Source organism: Triturus cristatus, chromosome 5_2 (assembly GCF_964204655.1).
Source record: "Triturus cristatus chromosome 5_2, aTriCri1.1, whole genome shotgun sequence".
In the NCBI taxonomy this organism is placed as follows: Eukaryota; Metazoa; Chordata; class Amphibia; order Caudata; family Salamandridae; genus Triturus; species Triturus cristatus.
In genome coordinates this window covers 1113992468-1114013692 of record NC_140588.1, presented here as the reverse complement: position 1 = coordinate 1114013692, position 21225 = coordinate 1113992468, and the positions used below count along the sequence as shown (strand labels likewise).

The 21225-nt window shown below is 42.3% G+C and overlaps 1 protein-coding gene across 1 annotated transcript in view; it reads right to left on the bottom strand.

The window, feature by feature from the left end:
* Nucleotides 1–13581: 13581 nt before the first annotated feature.
* LOC146829826 (nicotinamide N-methyltransferase-like) overlaps nucleotides 13582–21225 on the bottom strand; it is a 110144-nt gene continuing 102500 nt past the window's right edge. The window contains exon 3 of the mRNA XM_085608510.1: nucleotides 13582–14368. Coding sequence (XP_085464636.1) covers nucleotides 13933–14368 — 436 coding nt within the window. The 3' untranslated portion in view covers nucleotides 13582–13932. The remainder of the gene's footprint in view (nucleotides 14369–21225) is intronic.

Here is a 21225-nt window from a genome sequence, read left to right as displayed (position 1 = left end):
TCAAAATGGTTCATAAGTATATAAACTGCAATGGTGTTGCGCACAGTGCCTGCACTTATTTCCGGGGTTGGGTAGCAGTTACGACTTTGGCATGATTTGAAAAAGTTTTAAATATACTTGTGTATTATTCAGATGTGTGTTAGTTTAAGACTTGTCTAAAATGTATAAAACATTGATTTACTAATGGTAAATTACATTTTTTAATGGAATTTAACATATTTTACAGGTGCACAACGTGGACGCTATGACAACGCGACCCCCGTCGTGACATTATGTGACATGGAAATAAAGCTTTTGATTGGTTAAAAGGATTTTCATTTTGTTAAAAGAAGGATTTAACACCTGTTTGTTTTCTCTTTTGGGCATGTATCTACATGTTGAACACCTTTTTCTGATGTGTGCAGTCATTTTGTATATTTTGGGATGTTTTGACCAACACCTCAAATAAAAGAAAATGGCATCTCTGCACCTGCAGGAAGTAGAAGATTTGAAAGCAGTTGAAGAGGTAGAAGAACCCATCAAAAAAAGGAAGGAGTGTATTGTTTGGACCTTTTTTACCATCCCTGAAGGTGAAAAGAAGGATTCATGTAAAGAAGGTCACCTACTCTCTTTGAGGCAAGGGTCTTATGGAACCACCTATTCTGGTTAGAAAACTGAAAAATCATATGTTGTGAAAATCATTGGATGGATTAATGTGTGTATGGGAGAGTGATTTGTGCAATAGTGCAATAGAGCATGAACATGTGATGAGTGCATGAGTACTGCTTGGGAGATTGGTTGAGTGAGTGAGCAGTCCTTGAGTGATTACATGATTATATAAGTAGTGCCTAAGTGGTTGGATGAGTGCATGAGTAGTGCATCAGTGATTGTAATAGTATATGATTAGTGCCTGGATGATTCAATGAATGCATTAATACTGCCTGTCTGATTTATCAGTGAATGAGTAGTGTTGTGTTATTGGATGACTGCATAAGTAGTGCTTGAGTAGTGTATGGGTGGTTGGATGAGTGCACAAGTACTGCCTGGTGATTGCATGACTGTGTGAGTAGTGACTGGATGATTGCACAAATGTATGTGTAAGGCCTTGGAGATTGGTTGAGTGCATAAGTAGAGCCGGAGTGATTGGATGAATGAATCAGTAATTCGTGAGTGACTGGAGGAGTGCATGATTAGTGCATGAGTAGTGTATGAGTGGTTTCATGAGTGCACAAGTAGTGGCTGGGTGACCATGAGAGTGGCAGTAGTGTCTCAGGTATTGTATGAGTACATGATAAGTGTCTAAGTGATTAGATGAATCTATGTATTGTGCTTGTGTGATTGGATGAGTAGATGGGTAGTACCTGGATGATTTGATGAGTGAATGTGTAATGCTTTGTTGATTGTATGACTGAAAGGGTACTGCCTGAGTGATTGGATGAGTGGATGTGTAGTGTCTGGGTGAATGAATAACCACATAAGTAGTGCTTGAGTGATTGCAAGAATACATGTGCCTGGGTGATTGTTGGAGTATATAGGTAGTGCCAGATTGATTGCAAGAGTATCTGGGTAGTGTCTGGGTGATTGTAAGAGTGTAATAGTAGTACCTGAGTGATTGTATAACTGTATGAGTAGTGCATGGGTAATTGGATGAGTGCATGGGTAGTACCTGAGAGAATGGATGAGTGTCTGCATGGATTATTCAATGGGTATGTTACTGACTATATACGTGAGTGATTAGGTGCCTCAGTGAATGTGTTGGTGAGAGACTGGTTATGAGAATGTCTGTAACTGTCTGTTAGTTGGTATCTAAGTGGCCATATGGGTGTGTGAATGTGTATGTAAGTTTATCTATGGGTAAGTAATTGCTTGTCTGAGTACCTGGCGATGCCTCAAATGCAATGCATGATGCCATTGAAAATAGCGATTTCGCTATTAGGGGACCCAAATTACCATCAAATGATATTTGACGGTACTTTGCAAAAACTGTGAAAAATGCAATAAAGTGTATTTTTCAAAGTTTCTGGTAACACACACTCATGCCCTTGGGGCATGTGTGTGCGCAACATGAGTTCACATTACAATTTCAGGGGTAAAACAGGGTGGCCTGTGTGCACCCTTGTAATTGCACATGCATTCCCATTCATAGGCCCATAGGAATGAATGGGAAGCAATTCCTTAATTGTAACTTGAGATTTGCAACTCGCAATTAAGGAATTTGTAGGAATCTCTATTTTATTTGCGATTCCTTCATGCATAGGCAATAGCGGTTCTTTAATTGCGATTCCTTAAAAATCACAATTGAAGAATCGGTATTGACTTCTTTGATGGATGTGCACCTTAGAGAGAAGACGTGATTATTTTAAGAAAAAAACCTGATTGAGAAGAAGGTCAAAGGTAAAGACATATAAATAGTATATATATCGTTCTCAACAAGTTGTAGCAAGCTGTACAGTTGCAATCCTCTTATAATCGATCTACAACTTAAGAACTCTTCCAGAGTCTGTCTTAGAGACTGCATAGGAACAAAACAAGACTTTTAACTGAGTCATCAGTTCTATTCTTTTCAAAAGTAAAATACTATTGAAGTTCAAAATTTAAGTGGCATTCCACTGTACAGACACATTCTAAAGAGAGGGGCTCTTGCCTTGCGATATTTGGGTTAAAGATTTGGAAATTAGATATTTCTAAAGTAGGGACTATTAATAAAGAATGTTTAGTATATTTCTGTTTATCTGTTAACTACAGGAACACCATAGCAGGTATTCAAACTGAGAAGATCAATTTAAGAAGAGTGCTAGTGAGAAGTAGTGAACCATAGTCTACAAGGCAGTCACTTGTTTTTCCTCCACCTCCACATCCCCCTTGCTGTTGCCTAGCTATTGTTGTGAGTGTAGGCAGTGGTGAGTAGGCATTGGGAGCTCACTTCAGCTCCTGGGAAATTTCTGACATACATCCACTGATTCACCAAGACCCCTTTGTATATATATTTAACACACAAACTTTTGAGATACAGTCACCGGATGATGTCATCAGTGATATCACTGACCATATCACAAGTGATGTAATATGTGAGGTCATAAGCAGTGCATTATGAGGGTGTGGTTTATAGTTACTAACTAACTATAACGGCCAAATTTATCTGCTTTTGTTCAAGTGAAATGCCCCTGTAATCTTTGTTTTTTTTCAGTGAATATATACATATAAATACCTACTTGCAGTTTCTATTAGAAAAGTGTTTTTTGTTTTGCCAATAACTTTAGGGCAGCTTGACAAATCTTCACAACATTGTCCAACTTGTTACGATGCTTACTTCAGCTGATCTCTTGAACGTTTTGGGGTGATCCGTCAAGCGGGGGACTAGAACCAGGGTGTGTTTGAAAACATGTTTTCCCCATGTTAATTCCCATGGGACCTTCAGACAAGGCAACAGCCTGAACTGCTGAACGGAATTACACCAAATTTGCCAGGGAAGGTAGATGTTGGTTCAAGGAAGCTCCATTTGTTTGATTTAGTGTAAATGTGTTCATTAGTAATTTGATGAAATTCCCACTTGTATATATAGGGTCACAATGGACCGGTGACCCCTCCCGATCTTGTGCCGAAGATCTGATTGGCTGCCAACACTTCAAACCAGAAACTATTGGCAGCTATCTTCTGACTCAGTTGAACCGAGTTAGTAGAAAAACTTTTACAAAAAAAGAAAAGGGGGCAGGGTAGATGCATCGTGACCCACAAGGCCTCTTGGGGGGGTCTACATTTTTTTATTTTTTTTTTAATTGTTGGCAGAAGTTGCACTGGATACTTGACTTTTGCTAAATATAAAAAAAAAATATGGGTGAGCCAAGATCCGGGGACATGTTTAAATAATGATGCGAGGGGCCCACCACCTCCCTGGGCATAGATTCAAAATTAAAGCGGGGGTCCTACCCCCCTGCCCTGTAGAATACCACCTCCCACAACACATACTTTATTTAGCAACTCTGGGGACAGCCACCTTTGGACATACATTCATAATTTATTGCAGATAAGTCCATTGCTGTTGCACACTACGTGACTTAATATGTGATGAAATCATAAAAAAACTGAAATAAAAGGGATGTGGGAAGAGATTTGTGCAGAAAAGAGTCTTACTAAGAAACTGGTCAGTTTCAGGAAGATCATTTCTCACATGAGAGTCCTATGTGTGTTTGGACCACTTGATCTTGGCTAGTTTGAGCTCAAGGTCAAGGTCAAATGTATGGGTGAGTCTAGGCCTTGCAAGCAGTTGAAATACAGTACTAAAGTATTTCCCTGAAATACAGTACCCTGCAGAATTTTATCCAGAATGTAGATATATACTGAAAACAAATATGTTGGACACATAATACCCAACAACGCGTCCACATCTTAAAAACATGTGTCTTTATGAAGTACTTCCATATTACACATATAGAATTAATGTAACTGAAAACATATAAAAAGGGAAGTGTGTGCTACTTGCATCTGATGGTTGTTTGGCAAGACACAAGAAAGGAATTCTATTTACCCACTGAAAGCTAAGTTGACAAACTCTGGAGACAAAATAGTTTTTCTACTTGGCACTTTTGCAATTGTTCAAGCCTTGGAATGTTGAATCAGATTTACTTGGACACATTCACCGTATTAAACACTCTTTCAATGCTGCGAAAGACTGTATTGAGTGCTTAGTTTTTCCAACCTACTTGCAAATGTTGAAAAATGAGATTGAACAGGAAGAAACTATTGCTGCTGAAATATCGAAGGAGATTTAAAAAAGCAGCCAATGTTCTGTAGCTCTTGGAGAATCAAATGTTGCAAATGAAGCCCTTATAGCTGTTAATGAGGTGGGGAGTTCATGCAGCAAGCAGAAAAGGAAAATGTTAATTAGGAACAGTTAGTTGAACAACTGACCATTGAACAGAAAAGTCATTTTTAACAAAGTTAAAGACAAAAAAGAGCATGGATTTTTCAATAAGAAGAAACAATGTGAATGTTCTACATATAAAGCAATATTAGTATACAACAGTGGTCAATTGGGCACTGGTAAATTTGTCATGTGTAGTAACAGCATCAAAGAGATTAGCTGTACAAAACTTTAAAGGGATTACTTAAGATTGCCTACTACTGCTGCCTGTTGAACATGACAATAAACTGGAATGCCAGAAACTATCTGGTGAAGCTTGCCATGAGATATCAAGAGTATTAACATTGAAGAAACTGAAGCTTTTAATCGTTTATGAGTTCAGAATGGTATCCAACTTAATACTTGCTTTCATACACATAAGAATGCAAAAGATTTTAAGAACAAATTATGATGTGCTCTCGAAGGAAAGCAGTTAATTATATTTGATGTCCTAGTGCAACTTACCCCATAAAAGGACAACCTGTTTTCAAAACACTTGTCCATAATAAAACAAATAATGTAAATATTTGGTTACATTTTGAAAACAAGAAACTATTGAAAAATATGTGTGAATCATCTGATGTGGTTTATGGAAATATTCATAAGGACGTAAGAATAGGAGTGCTTACAAACAATGGAAAATGTCCTTTAGAATGTTAACTTATCAAGAAACTATTTCCATCTAATATCACAATTTCATTGAAGAACAGAAATCCATACTCTGTTATATGACTACACTGCAAGAGTGCTCCAACGTTAACAAACAATTATGGCTGTTGATAAAATGGAGCAACGGGGAGTGACAATACTTCCCAACAAAAAACTAGAGAGGTCTATATGCATGATCAGAAAAGCGTTTAGGCGTGTACAAGAACATTCGGTTAATTTTAAGGCATAATTTACAAGCTTTAAGAATGGTTATTAAATGGTGCAATGGGTAAAGTTATTGATTTAATTATTTTTCAAAATACAGATGAGCTTGAAAAAAATGAGATTAGATTGATGGTGTAAAGCAGATTGTCCGATGTACTGCATGTTTTGTATTTATAAAGACTTATATGTGCGGCGTGAACAGTTTCTCACCCTCTCTAGTGTTAAACACTGCCGACTTCCCCATAATCAAATTTTTTTTAAATCAGTCTTGTGACTATTTTGCAATATACTGTGCAAAACTGTTCCGTTTAAGTCAAATTAAGGCCGTAAAATTAATACGTGCAAAAACATTGAATTGGGGCGGGGTCTGCCGGGACGCTTAACACTCTCTTTAAACTTTTTTTTGAGAAACATTTTACACGCGTTTCTTTAGCCTCCCTTTTTACTTTAAAAATTACAAATAGCCAATTAGGATTGTACATTTACTAAGCATCCTGCCTTTAAAATTGCCTTTTGCGACCCCCTCGTTTACAGTTTCAGCAGGCATATGAAGCATACTTCCCCCACTTGCAATAGACGTCAGTTCACGTAAGCGTGAGAATAGAAAGGGATGCCTTCTCAGTATTGTTCAGGCAGGCAGCAACTCACCAAATGTTTCACGTCTCACCAGCATGTGCAGGGTGCCAGTCAGGCCACGGCCATGCCATGGTTTACCACACTGACGTGTTTCCACCTTTGAGAGCTTTAGAAGTGCTTGTGGTGCAAGGCCCTGCACAAACACTGAGGCTTCTTTGACCCTGCAGGAGTAGGCAATGTCTGGGCCTTCACTAATGGTGTAGTATCTGCGCAGGCTGCCAACTTGGAGTACTCCTACACTTTCCTCACTTAGACCTGCTGGCACAGCAATGGGCGGAGTACAGGCCTTGCTCAGCACAAGCCTTCCGTCCCGCTGACAATCTTATTTCAGCCACCATTTTACAAGTGTTCCTGCCGTACGCATTTTCACAAGCGCATTACTCTGCCTTCTGTGGACACCACCCCTTTAAGTGAGAGCACAGCACCCCTCTTCCCCTCCAGCCTGGTTGACGCGATGCAGCTGTCCCAGTACACCCCACCTGCTCTAACCTCGAAAACCTGTAACCCCGGCAGCTTAAAAGCCCCCAGTGGTTGGTTTACTTCCGGGTGGGCCCTGCATAGTATATATAGCCTGGTTGCTTTAAAAGTACAAGACAGCCAACTCAATGTAAACTGTGTCTTCTCCACCTCACACTTGTATGCATTAACACTATTAAACGCTGCACCCCAAAACAAGAGTGCCTGTCTAGTCACACACGCAAATCTAACAAGCATTGGCATAGCCAATAGGTCTCGCCTTTGGGAACTTATAAGTGTTTAGCCATGCAACAGTTGATGTTGCATAACTAAATACTTACAAGGTCCCAAAAGCGTGACCTATTGGCTATGCCAATGCTTGTTTAAAGATAGGGACCAAGATGGAGCCCCTCCAGGCATCAGGCATTGTTGCTGTCTGGACAGTGTAGTTGTATAGGGGAGTTAATATTGCAGCCCAAAGGTCAGGGGCCTTTTTGAAAACCGGCGCTGGAATCCCGTTTGGCCCAGGGGCCCCATCATTCTTCATGTTCTTGATGGTCTTAATGACCATTTGAGGGTTTAGCTGGGCTGTTACTACACTATGTGTGGCCACCGGCGATCTATTACCCTCAGATCGGTTGCAATGGCTGGCTTTCGTGCCTTCTGACATGAAGTCTGGTTGCTATCTTTGTTTACGGGTGTAGTTGTGTAAAGCTGTTTGACATAGATCAGCCAGTCCTTTTCTGCTACTCCGTTCTCTCTTGAGATTCCTCTGCTGCTCAGTTGGGTTATGTGTCTCCACAGATGCGCTGGATTCTTCTGTTTTAGCAGGGAGAAAACTTTGAGCCATTCCCTTTACCTGGTGGCTTTTTTTTGTGTTCCCATATTTTCTTCCTTAGTGCTGCCCTCAATGAGGCAACTGATGGTCCCTCCGGTAAGCCACCCCCTCTTTTCTTGTTTGTGAGGGCCTTACGCAGTAGTCGTTTGCTGTCCTGTATGTCTTTGTTTAGCCCTATCCTGCCCCTTCTTGGTTGCCCATTAAGCCTGGGGGGATGTGACTGGGGATTCCCGAGCTTAGCTTGTAGGTCCTCCCCGATGTCTTCACAGGCCTTTATGGGTAAGAGCGACAATGACAAATAGCCTTCCTGTTTTTCTTCAAGCCTAGTTTGTAGCGTGTTGCCTGTATTGTCCGACCATTTGATCCTCCTGAGAGCGCTGTATTTTTCATCCCCTCTTGATGCTCCGATGGTTTGGTGATAGAGAGCAGATGGAACTGTCATCTGGAAGACCGTTCTAAATGGCCTGTGGTCGCTTTCCGACCTATCTTCTACTTCAAAGTCATCTAGTCTGGCTGCCAGTGCCTCGCTGACCATGATGTAGTAAATTCTTGAGATGTCTCTGAAGGTGGGGAGAGGATCCCATGTGTTCGAGTGGGCCATTTTCAGTGCGTGAGTGGAGGTCAGTTTATGGCTGCTAATGAAATTGGACAGGGAGGCTGCCCTACCGGATCTCAGGGTAGGGGGTTTGTTTGTGTCCAGATCTCTCAGGTTGAAATCCCCCTCTAGCATAACCTGCTGTTTTTTGTATTTGCACCGGAGGTCTTCAAGTTTCCCCAGCAGTCCCTTCAGCTTCTCTTTCATGGTAGGCTGTGCCGGGTTGATGTAACAGTTAATTAATAAAAGCGACATTGGATATGAATTAAGGTACAGGCTTCTGATGTGCAAGGCTTGCAGTCCAGGTGTGTTTAAGTCAATTGCCGTAGCTTCCAGGGTGCTTTTGTGCTTTATAAAAACTGATAGACCACTGGCTGGTCTGCCAAATAGATTCTTTTTTATGGCTGGCATGAAGTGTTCGTAGAACCCTACCAGTGGAGTGCTGGACGAGGCCACGTCTCTTGGAGGCAGAGTATATCGCCTGTTTCCAGAAACTGCTTCAAAATTTCATTGCCGCTGATTTTACTTATCCCTGCTATATTCCAGGACATTATGGTTAGTTGCTGTTTGTGGGCTGCTCTTCGCCTTGTCACTCCCCTGGCTAGTTGGAATTCTCTGCCGTTAGGGATGCTGGTGCCCCCCATTTGGAATTTCTGATGGAATTGGAGAAAAGGGTCCTGAACTAATGACCTGATATTTGTTTTGGCACAAAATCCTGATGTCCATTGTGACCCTTAGAGCGGTGCGAGTAATGCCCGAGCAACCCGGACTATTTGTCCCATGCAGAATTGACCAAGGTGCCTTTTCCCTGTTGTCTGGTGCCAGGACATATGGGTATTTTGGATGTGGCACCATCTGAGCATCGATGCCCCACTCTGCAAGTTGTGTGAAGTTGTTCACGATGGCTTGTTGTATTTTTATGTGGTTTAATCCCACCACTGATGAGTTACCATGTGTGTCCCTCTTTATACTGAGAAATTTCACCCATTCTATGTCGCCTGTTTGTATTTGTTCTAGGGTGGCCAGTTGTTTAAAGAGGCGGAGAATATTGCTCCTGTTCAAGATGTCGTGCTGTCCATTGCTGTGATACCTTGGGATGAGGAGTAGCTCATGGACCACTGTTGGTGGGCCATGGATTGGAGCCACTCTGCCCATGTGAGGTAGGGGCTCTGCCAGACTTGACCCTGTGCTTTGCGTTCCTAATTTAATCCTAGACTATCTTGCTTGGGACCACTTGGTATGGCCTTGGTTGACCCCAGTGTCAGACTCTTGTCCAGATTCTGGTTGAAGTCGGGACGGATCCATCTGTTCTAGCGCTGTTGTGGGTGTCTCTGCTCGGGGGCTTGCCTTATGTACTGCCAAGCTTAGTCTGACTGCTGAATCGTGGCCGCTGGGCTGGTCGGGCCTTGTTAAGGGTTTTTGGGCCATCCCAATGCGGGAGGTCGGGGAAGTCGGTTGTATCTACTCTTCCACCAGAAGATGGCAGGCCTGGGACTCCTTTTTACTCCAGATTTTGGCAATGAAAATTGGTTAAGGCTGAGGTGGATTGGTATTCCCTTGCGGGGGCGGGGTTGTACTCTTCATCAACTGCTGTTGTCTCCCTCTTGTCTTTGTTTTATTCCGTTGTTTCCTCAGCTTCTTTTTTGCTCGCCTCGATAGGGTGGTATCTTGTGCTTCCACTGTACTGGGGATGTGTTCCTGCGCGTCTAGTGCCGGAGCCTCATCCCCTCCGCTGTGCCCCTTGATTACGCTGGATGTCCCTTTGGCCCTTTTGGAGCTGCCCTGGCCGTCTGGAATCTTTGAATCCGGGCCCACTCGCCATCCTACTTGTTGTCTTGCCTCCAGGTGGTTGTGGTTTGTCATCTGTGGTAGATGTACTAAATGTCTCTCCGCATCCTTTGACTGTTTCTACTATATTCGTTAGGATCTCAGGGATAGAGGCCCATTTCTCCATGAGGGTTGAGCAACAGCAGGTGCAGTCGCCCCGACTAGAAGTCATGTACTGGTGGAGCTTGTTATCTAATTCATCCACTCTGGAACTTATGTTGACTGGCCGTGCTGCGATGGCTTGAAGGAGGTCTATTTGAACTTCCATTTTGGATGACTGCCATAGCAGGGCTTTGTTAGTGGTATAGCTCATCTCTGTCGGTGGAGTTTTCTCCCAGTCCGCGTCAATACTTATGTTGCAGGGTTTTTTGCCAGTTTGTACATTGACGCCCCCTGGGGGTGTCAAAGGCATCAGCAAATTTGGTGTTAGTTCAAGGTTTCTTTCAATCTTCTGGCCCAGATTGTGGAGGAATGAAGCTGTTAGATCCCCTCCCACTGGGGAGTCTGGTTCCTCTGTGACTGAGTGTGGCCATGTGCTTGTGTGGTTTGCTTCAGTTTCCATGCTCTGGGAGTCTGGACCGTAGGATGTGGCCTGATGAATTTGCGCTTTCGTCGTTAAAGTTGGTACGTCCTTAATTGGAACTGAATCATGTGTCATGTTGGGTGTAACGTCTCCCCCCATGGCGGAGATTTGAGGAGGAGTTGGGTACATGGTTAGACCTTTAGGCTGCGTTAGGTCGGGGAGGCCTCGGACCGCACCCTCCCTTTTCTTCTGTCCACTGGGTTCATTGCTCAGGAATAGTCCCTCTCTGCAAGAATGCTACGGGGGTGATCTACCAAGCTCTTTGAGACTGCTGTCTTGTGCCATACTTAGGCCAAGGGGGAACCCCTGGCCATGGTTAGTGTTGGAGCTATCCTTTTTCCGCAGAAAGTGCCTTATCGAGCCCTTTTATGCAGCGTCTTGCGGTGATTCCTTTCGGTCACCTGCAAGTGATTTACTCCTTGTGGTTCTCATAAACACAAACATACAACATGTGTTAAATTACAAATAATTAAGATGCTGGGAAGACAAAAAGAAATGGTGCTTGTCAGCAGTCTAGAGCAAATATACATGAGTATGAATAGTTGTAGAGATTATTTATTGAGAATGAAGAGATGATATACACGGTAACAAATAAGATTAATAACTATATTAAAATACACTTAAAATTAAATGATGCCCTTCTTTGAGTAAAAATGCATCTTAAAAAATAATAACATAGAACATATTTCTAAATATGGAACTATAAACACATGAGCTCATAGCGCTTCAATGACATACAGTCTGAAATTCACCAAGGATTCAGGGCCGGCTTTAGGGCGGTGCGACCGGTGCCACCGCACCGGGTGCTGGATTCCTGGGGGTGCCGTGTTTTAAAGTTTATCATGCTTTTGAAGCACCTGCTGCCGCGTTTCTTTCCCCCACCAATTACGAGGCCTCACATAAATGTCAAGATAGCTTGTGCGATTAATTATCTTCCTGGAGAGAGATGAGCAGTTTTTTATAGTTGAGGTTTTGACTTTTAGGTGAAGTTAGTGCAGAGGGTTAATATGCCTGCTGCAAAGAACGTGTACCAAGTAGATTACAGAGTGCGTATGATGTAAACAGATCAGCAGGTTACTGCTTTCAAAAGAGACATCCTTTTGTTACTTGCAATTTATAACTTAAAGTCCTAATATAGAATAGGGAGCTATCAACTTTCATCCTAGAACTACATACACACTGCAAAGTATATATTAGAGAATTGATTAATGTTGCAAAAAGGGTTTATTTGGCTAGAAATTTATTCTTATTTTTAAAGAAAACTCCCAACTATGCTGTTTCTTTTTCGACTCTGAGTTTGTGCTTCTCCACACCAAGCACTCTTAAACTATACTGCCTACCAGCATGGATGACATGTGAGTCCTACACTTTTAGTCCTTTGGCTTATGTAACATTTCCTATACACTGATTTACACACGTATGATTGATTGTCTCTGTGTAATGTGCGTGTGATGCAAAGTGCTCGGACACCCTAGACTGGTATGAATGGCGCTATATAACTAATTCAATGCATCTGAGAGGGTGTGGTTATGGAGACTTGGCCACTGTTAATGGGTGCTAGTGAGAGATCCCGTAGTGGAGGTGGTCATTGGGGGGGCACCAACAAACATTGTCGCACAGGGTGCCACCGGCACTAAAGCCGGCCCTGCAAGGATTCCTGCAAAACCTCCAATGTGGAAGAATCCCTACACCTTCTTCTCCCAGGCAAGAGGTTCTTGGGCCTGAGAGAAGAACCCCCCTTCTGCTGGGGCTCTAGGTGGGATTTCGAGGCCAGGGAGTGCACTCTCCCTTGCAGATCATTCCAATGCATCCTCCTGCGAGTGCCTGTTGTGAGATACAGCATTCACTCTTGTGACAATTCTCTCTCACATTTGCCTGGTTAATAGTTGCACAAGGACATCAACAACTGTATCTCAATCCTAATTACCTCCTCTAGCATAACAGTTCATTTTGTATCTGAAAATATGAGGTTCTTTTTCCCAGACATGAGGAAAGCAAAAATATAATTTTACAAATATCAAGATTAGTTGAGGTAACTACAAAAAAACAATAACGAAGAAGCATAAGGTAAGAAATACACTCTAATTTCTGCATCTTCTAAAAGAGAAAGGTAAAATGTCATGGCCTGAAAATAGGTGTGCTTTACAAAGAGGTCTGCAGGTGGGATTACTTTGCACATTCATCTCATGTGATTTTGAAGACTGTTGGATATGGCAAGGAGAACCCAAGACCACAACATGATCAATCTCCTGCTACACTCGTGCAAGGCTGCAGATCTGAAGGACAGACAGATGTGTGCTGGGGGCAGAGGAGACCTGCTGGTCAGATGATAAGGCTGATGGAGTCTTTCCTCTGCATATATAAATTAGGCAGGAAAACCTCCACAAACAGGATGAGCAGATTGAAACCTCCATCATGAAGGGTGGATGGACATAATGCCAAGATAGAAGTCAGGCCCGCAGATTGCAAATTCTTTGACAATTGTGAGATGTCAATACATTACTGAACAGATGTGGTTCATAGAATGACGTCAGGCACTAAACTGGTATAGATGGCTTGGGGGGCAGTGGGTAAAAGGTTCGGCGTTCAGAGGAAGGGAAGGGTGCTGGAAAGAATACAGTGGGGTGGACTGTCCTTGTTTTATTTATTAAAAAATGATTTAACCCTAAAATGAGTGCATCTTTGGAATTACTACTGATAGGCATTTCATTTGTTTTTTATAGCTGTATTTGAATATAAAATGCACATTTGGAATTCATAAATAGTGGAAAGAGGGCTATATCCTGTTCTCCAATGGTAAATATCCACTGGATAGCTGAACCATCTATGTATGGGCAGTAATGGACACACACACAGACTTAGAACATTGCAGAACAAAATGCGCAAGATTTCAATTGTTTGAGAGAATGGACCATCATTTTATTGTAAGATTGAATCAACCTTTTTAGCTGCAATTCAAATGCAAGATCAATCATTACTACTACAGGAAGTTATTGACTCCATTTCACCTAGCAGTAAAGGACAAGGGGATATTGACTGAGACAGAACCTGGCAGAGCCAAGGGAAGGCGGTCCCAGCAAAAGCAATGACAAGTTGTCAAGCAGTGAGGAGAGGCAAAGAGCAGAGCACCACTGGTTTCGGCAGCAATAGGGTCAACAAAGGCGGTGAAAGAAGAAATTTGATGCAGGACAGGTACACGCTAATCCTTTCAATATTATGTCTATTAATTGGGATCCATAAGTACATTAAACAGGTATTTCTTTTCGAGCATGAACAAGTATTAGACCACTGTAATCTATCACGTCATACAATTGATTAACTGTCCTGGGAAACACCTGCAGCTCCTCAATGACATAGTCAGCATCCCCTAACGCTTTCCTTATAAAACTCTCATCCATACATAGATGGGGAAACCTAAAGCTCCCAATCATGTAATAAGTAGTCTCAAGGCATGCTATCATTATTAAATGCCCTCCATTTTTTAACAGTGATGAGACATTTCTTAAAGCACTGCAGAACCCTTCTTCATCTGTCATGAGGACCTCCAAACAATGAGGCAAAATCAGACAATCAGCTTGAGGCAGGATGGTCGGAGATATGGGGTTACTTTTGCTGGCGTCAAATCTTAGAACGTGCTTCATTTTTCCTCTTAACAGATTTTGCTTCTCATCCCCCGCATCTCTGAAAATAAAATAAAACATTTTAGTTTGATTTTATTATTGATTAAAACGTGATCTATTCTCACAAGTTATGTCAATTTTTCAAAACCAGTTTGTATGAATATAAACTATATGTTTGCAAAGGGGCTATATATATATATATATATATATATATATATATATATATATATTCACTGAAAAAACCATAGGTTTCACACATGTTATAGTTAGCTGGACATTTTACTGATAAAAAACCAATGAAACTCCCCCGTTATAGTTAGTGCTGGCAACTATAACTCACGCGACCGCAATCCTCTGCTGATGCTAATACTGTATTTAGACACTTATTTGCCCATGTCTTCTTCCATTAAATGTTAGCTATACATATATTACAAATATTTTTTTTTCATAAAGACACATATGTCATCAGCAGAGGATTGCGGTCGCGTGAGTTATAGTTGCCTGCACTAACTATAACGGGGGAGTTTCATTGGTTTTTTATCAGTAAAATGTCCAGCTAACTATAACATGTGTGAAACCTATGGTTTTTTCAGTGAATTTGCAAGGTTTTTTAAATGCTAATTCCTAACTATAACGTGTGTGAAACCTATGGTTTTTTCAGTGAATTTGTACGTTTTTTTAAATGCTAAGTTACTTTACGCCATTCGTGGCGTGCGCGCCCACTTAACGCAGTTCGTTCCGTGCGCGCACGGTGCGCTTCGCGCACCGTGCGCGCACCCACTTTACGCAGTTAGTGCCGTGCACGCACGGTGGTCACGCAGTGCGCTGCGCGCACCGCGTGCCCACGTTACGCTGGATGGGCCATGTACGCACATGGAGGACATATTATGCGCTTCGTTGTGAAAGGTAATCTTTTATCTTTTTGAATAACATATATGCCATTCACAAATGGTGCCCTTCAAGCACCATTTGCACACGGGGTGGGGATAGTGTGGATATTTTTTTTTTTTTTATTAATTATTACCATAGGCGTACGGTAAGCGTAATCGGCGATTTTTCGATAAAAAATTAAATAGATTTTTTGCCCATGGGGGATCTTGGGGGACACCTTCATCAATGCTAGGTGGTTAGGAACTGAATACACAGCCCTTTTAGATGTTTTTTCCCTTTGTTTTTGCTGCCCCACTCAGAGTGCGAGTGAGAAAATGGCGGCCGCCGCTTCCTGGTTTCGACCGATTCGAATGTTTACTTAGATCTAACAGCCAATCAGAATCGCGCTCGCGCACGGCACCATACGCGTACGGTAAGCTTACCGTAAGCGCACGGTAAGCGCACCGCAAGCTGCCACAGATATATATATTGATTTAAATGCTATTTTCTCAGGATCTACTGAACAGATTTACACCAAACCTACAAAAGGCACTTCCTTGACCTGAGGACTACCTCTCTGCCAAATTTCAAGTAACTCTGTTCAGCCGTTCGGGCTGTAGCTGTGTCTAAAGGTTCTATGGAAAAATGCATGGGAAAAACGTGTTTTGGGACCCCCTTTTTTCTCAGCCCCCGCTTGACGAATCCCCCCGAGACTTTCAGGGTAGGAGCGGAGCGTAGCGCCCCACCTATTTTGAAAATTTCGCGAGGATTCGTCGACCGGCGCCAAAGTTATTCCAAATAGAATGTTGCGGATTTCCTATGGAAACAGGGTCCTAACTATAACTATCTACTGGCGACCGCCAGTAGATAATATATATATGTATTATCTACTGGCGGTCGCCAGTAGATAGTTATAGTTAGGACCGTGTTTCCATAGGAAATCCGCAACATTCTATTTTGAATAACTTTGGCGCCGATTGACGAATCCTCGCAAAATTTTTAAAATAGGTGGGGCGCTCCGCTCCGCTCCTTCCCTGAAAGTCTCGGGGGGATTCAAGCGGGGGCTGAGAAAAAGGGGGGGTCCCAAAACGCGTTTTCCCCATGCATTTTTCCATAGGACCTTTAGTCCAAGCTGCAGCCCGAACGGCTGAACAAAATTACTTGAAATTTGGCAGAGAGGTAGTCCCCAGGTCAGGGATGTGCCTTTTGCAGGTCTGGTGTAAATCTGTTCAGTATTTCATGAGAAAATAGCATTTAAATCAATATATATATCTATAGGCGCGCTCCGAGCGCGTACCGTAAGCTTACCGTACGCGCACGCTGCCATGCGCGAGAGCGATTCTGATTGGTTGTTAGATCTTAGTAAACATTCGAATCGGTCGAAACCAGGAAGTGTCGGCCGCCATTTTGTCTCTCGCAGTCTGAGGGGGTGAAAAACAAAGGTGGATAACGTGAAAAGGGGGCAGGCTGGATAGTTCCTGACCCCCTAGCCTTGGTCAGGGGGTCCCAGACGGACCCCCAAGGGCAAAAATGTATTTTAATTTTTTTACGAAAATTCGCGGAGTGCGCGTAGCGTACGCGCACGGTAGAAACGGAAAAATTCCGCGAACTATTTAACGTGGGCGCGCGGTGCGCAAATCGCCCCGCGTGCCCACAGCGCGCGCACGGTGCGCGAAGCGCACCGTGCGCGCACGGTACGCGCATGGTGAAAAAACTTTAGAAAAATAAATCAATAAATAAATACATAAATTAGCATTTAAAAAACCGTACAAATTCACTGAAAAAACCATAGGTTTCACACACGTTATAGTTAGGAATTAGCATTTAAAAAACTTTGCAAATTCACTTAAAAAACCATAGGTTTCACACATGTTATAGTTAGCTGGGCATTTCACTCGTGAAAAACCAATGAAATTCCCCCGTTATAGTTAGGTCAGATAACTATAACTCGCGTGCCCGCAATCCAGTGCTCATGACGTCACATATTACATCACTCATAACATGGTCAGTGGCATTACTCATGACATCACCGATGACATCATCCTTGTGATAGAGTGGCGGTCGCGCGAGTTATAGTTATCTGACCTAACTATAACGGGGGAATTTCATTGGTTTTTCACGAGTGAAATGCCCAGCTAACTATAACATGTGTGAAACCTATGGTTTTTTAAGTGAATATATATATATATATATATATATATTCACAGAAAAAAACATAGGTTTCAGGCACGTTATAGTTAGGAATTAGCATTTAAAAAACCTCAGAAATTCACAGAAAAAAACATAGGTTTCAGGGGTGTTATAGTTAGCTGGACTTTTCACTTGTACAAAACCATTGAAATTCCCCCGTTATAGTTAGTTCAGCTAACTATAACTCGCGCGCCCGCAATGCACTGCTGATGACGTCACATATTACATCACTCATGACATGGTCAGTGACATCACTCATGACATCACTGATGACATCTCAAATGACATCACTGATGACATCATCCAGTGCATGTGTGTTTTTCTGAAAATTAAATATGTTTTATATATGTATATCTCAAGGTCGATGGAAGAATAAATGGGTATATAAATGTCTAAATGGATGATTTGTTTTTGAAAAATTGATTGTGTAACTGACTGATTAAGTGTATCATAGTGAATACATGGCTTAGTGAGTAATGTTTAAATATGTAAATATCTGTATCAGTCTCTAACTTTGTGTATAAGTGGCTGCATGGGTTGGTGAGTAGCTACATGGGTGTCTATATAGGTTATTAGTTGGTTTTTTGAGTATCAGTCTGAGTGTCTGCATGGTTCGGTGGGGGGTATTACGTAGTGCATAGGTGCATGAATGAGTGACTCACTCATTGTATGTGTTGAAGACCGCATGTGTGCAGGACTGTATGGGTGGATGAGTGTGTGTATGGGTGTGTTAGTGAGTGAATGACTTTCTCAATAGTGTCTTTATGAGTAACTACATATGTTTTAAACTAGTATATGTGACTATTGGTGTATATAAGTGAGTATATGTGAGAGTGAGAGATTGAAAGAGTTCCTGTATGAATAAGTATGTGTTTCTATAAGTGATTGTTTAAAAGAATAAGTATGTGTAAGTTTCCGTAGAAGTAAGTGTGGTGGTGTGTGTATAACTGTATATGCAAATAAATGTATGTTTGATTCTTTATTAGCATGAGTGACTATGTGTGTGAGTAACTCTATGGATGAGTGGCATTGTGTAACAGGATGTATAGGTGTATGAGTACATATGATGAGTGAATACATGTATGAGTGACTGTATAGGACTGTTGGTGAATGAGTGGATGTGTATGTGGATCTTAGAATTACTGAAGAGGTTGTTGTAACTGGTATTGGTATGTCCTTTGTTTTGAAAAGTTTAGTCTCTATTTTTGAATGTGTGTATCAAAGGTTATATTAGGGTGAGAGGAGGTCTGCCACTCTATCACAAGGATGATGTCATCAGTGATGTCATCAGTGATGTCATTTGAGATGTCATCAGTGATGTCATGAGTGATGTCACTGACCATGTCATGAGTGATGTAATATGTAACATCATCAGCAGTGCATTGCGGGCGCGCGAGTTATAGTTAGCTGAACTAACTATAACAGGGGAATTTCAATGGTTTTGTACAAGTGAAAAGTCCAGCTAACTATAACACCCCTGAAACCTATGTTTTTTTCAGTGAATTTCTGAGGTTTTTTAAATGCTAATTCCTAACTATAATGTGCCTGAAACCTATGGTTTTTTTCTGTGAATTTCAAAGGTTTTTTAAATGCTAATTTCTAACTATGCCTACAGAGATAGGACATGTGAAGAAAGAAGAAAAAATGCAGAGAAAGAAAAAAAAAGAAGTGCATAAAGAAGCAACAGAAGTCCTCAAAGACGAAGAAAAGTGCAGTAAGAAGGATAACGTGCAGAAAGAACAAAAAGAAGAGCAGAAAGAAGCCTTGTTGCAAAATCATCCTGTACCCTCAACTTTTTCAGACGGATACTGGTGGTAGCTGAGTCTGACTAACCAGTCCTAGAGCCAGTGCTATGTTAAAAGACACTTAGAATACAGTGAAAACACCTACATACACTAGGGAACATTATGCGTTGGGTTCCCCCTGTGATTAGCATGACCTCCTCTGTAAGCCCCTAGTATATAATAGGGCAGGGGGATTAAAACTACCTCTTAAAACAGGCCACAGGGCGTTTTTGCACACGTTAACTCAGGCCCCGTCCCCTCCCTTCACCACTTGTATAAACACGCCCTGTGTCCATTTTTAGTTGGGAGATTAAGTTCATTTGAATCCTGAGGGTCCCTAGGGTCCAACTAGCCCACTAGGTACCTCCAGTAAGTGCCACAGAGCTGCGTTGCAGAGAGGTGTAAAAAGTGGCACGGCCTGGACCACCTCTCTGCAATGCAGCTCAGTGGCGCTTACTGGAAGCACTTGGTGGGCTAGTTAGCCCCCAGGGGCCCTCAGTATTGAAGGGAAATTATATCCCCAATTTAAAATGTGCCATAGTGCGTGTTTGCACACGTCACCTCAGGCCCCGTCCCCTCCCTTCACCACTGTGTAAACGCGTCCTGTGGCTGTTCTAAGTTGAGAGATTAAGTCCCCTTGAATCCTAAGGGTCCCTAGGGTCAAACTATACCACTAGGTACCTCCAGTAAGTGCCACAGAGCTGCGTTGCAGAGAGGTGTAAAAAGGGGCTTGGCCTCAGAACACCTGTCTGCAGCGCAGCTCCCTGGCGCATAATGGAGATGCCTGTTGGGCTAGTTGGCCCTCATGGACCCTCAGTATTGAAGCGGAATTAATTCCCCAACTTACAACTCGCCAGGGGGCGCGTTTTCAGAGTGCTGCAAGGAGGGGGCGTCGCCTCCGGCACAATGCCAGTCTTTTATTTATTTTAATTTTTTAAGAAGGGGGGCTGTGTGGTTCCCCTTCTTATTCTAATTTATTGGCCCTGATGACCCCATCCCCCAGGGCCTGTCTCCTAATTATATTTTTTTGACCCCAATCCCAGGGCCGGCCACTGTTTTTTATCATTTAAAAAAAAAAAATATTTATAGACACACCTAGGACATGCTGGACAAACCGTACCTACCTATCACCATGACGATTTGCGTGATATTCATTAAAAGGCGACTATGCATACAATGAATCCACGTGGAATGTATTTACACCTCTAGTGAAGCTCTGACATGTCTGATGCCCTACCGTGCCTAATCCCGGTAGACACCCTTGTCGTTTATTTATACAAACATGGGTAGCTATTGACGGGCACATTTAATACACATGCACACCAAGCCATTCAAAGGGGATTCGACAAAAATTCGACCAAAACTATGCAAGAAACCCCCCTCACGGTTAATAATAAAACACACATCCACTGCCGGATGTGTAATACTTTTTATTTTACTCTCTGGAAAGGGGACGAACATCACTTGAGAGTCACAGCGCGCTCCTGGCAGAGCCCAATGCTGTGTTACACCCACCATTGCCTGCTGAGTGCCACGCACCTCTGTGTTGTATTCCACTAGCTAGTGCATATGCTATGACACTCTCTAGCCCATGTGCACTGTAACACCACCCCGTGAATATGTCATGCCACACTTGACTTCGCACGGGTTATATTGCCCCATCTAACGTGCCTTCCTCGATGCCTGTGTTATAACGCACAGTGCTATGCCATACATATTACAATCTGGGATCCATATCTTTGTCACAGTGCATATGCAACGTTACACTCCCCAGCACATATTTTATATTACAACTTTAGAGACTAGTTAGGTTACACAACACTGCCCTGTGCATATTACACTCCCAGGCGCTTATAGCATAGCACGCGCTAGTGCCTGTGCTATCTCACGCTCTCCAATGAATCTGTCATTGTGCACAATGTATTGCATATTATATTTCACGCCCGGTTCATCTTATATCACACTTTTTGGTGCATAGTTTATACCATACACTATATCTAGTTTTCATTTTCAATCGTGCTCTCAGGACTATGTTCTATATAACACTGTGTTCACCTACCCTTTTCACGGGCAT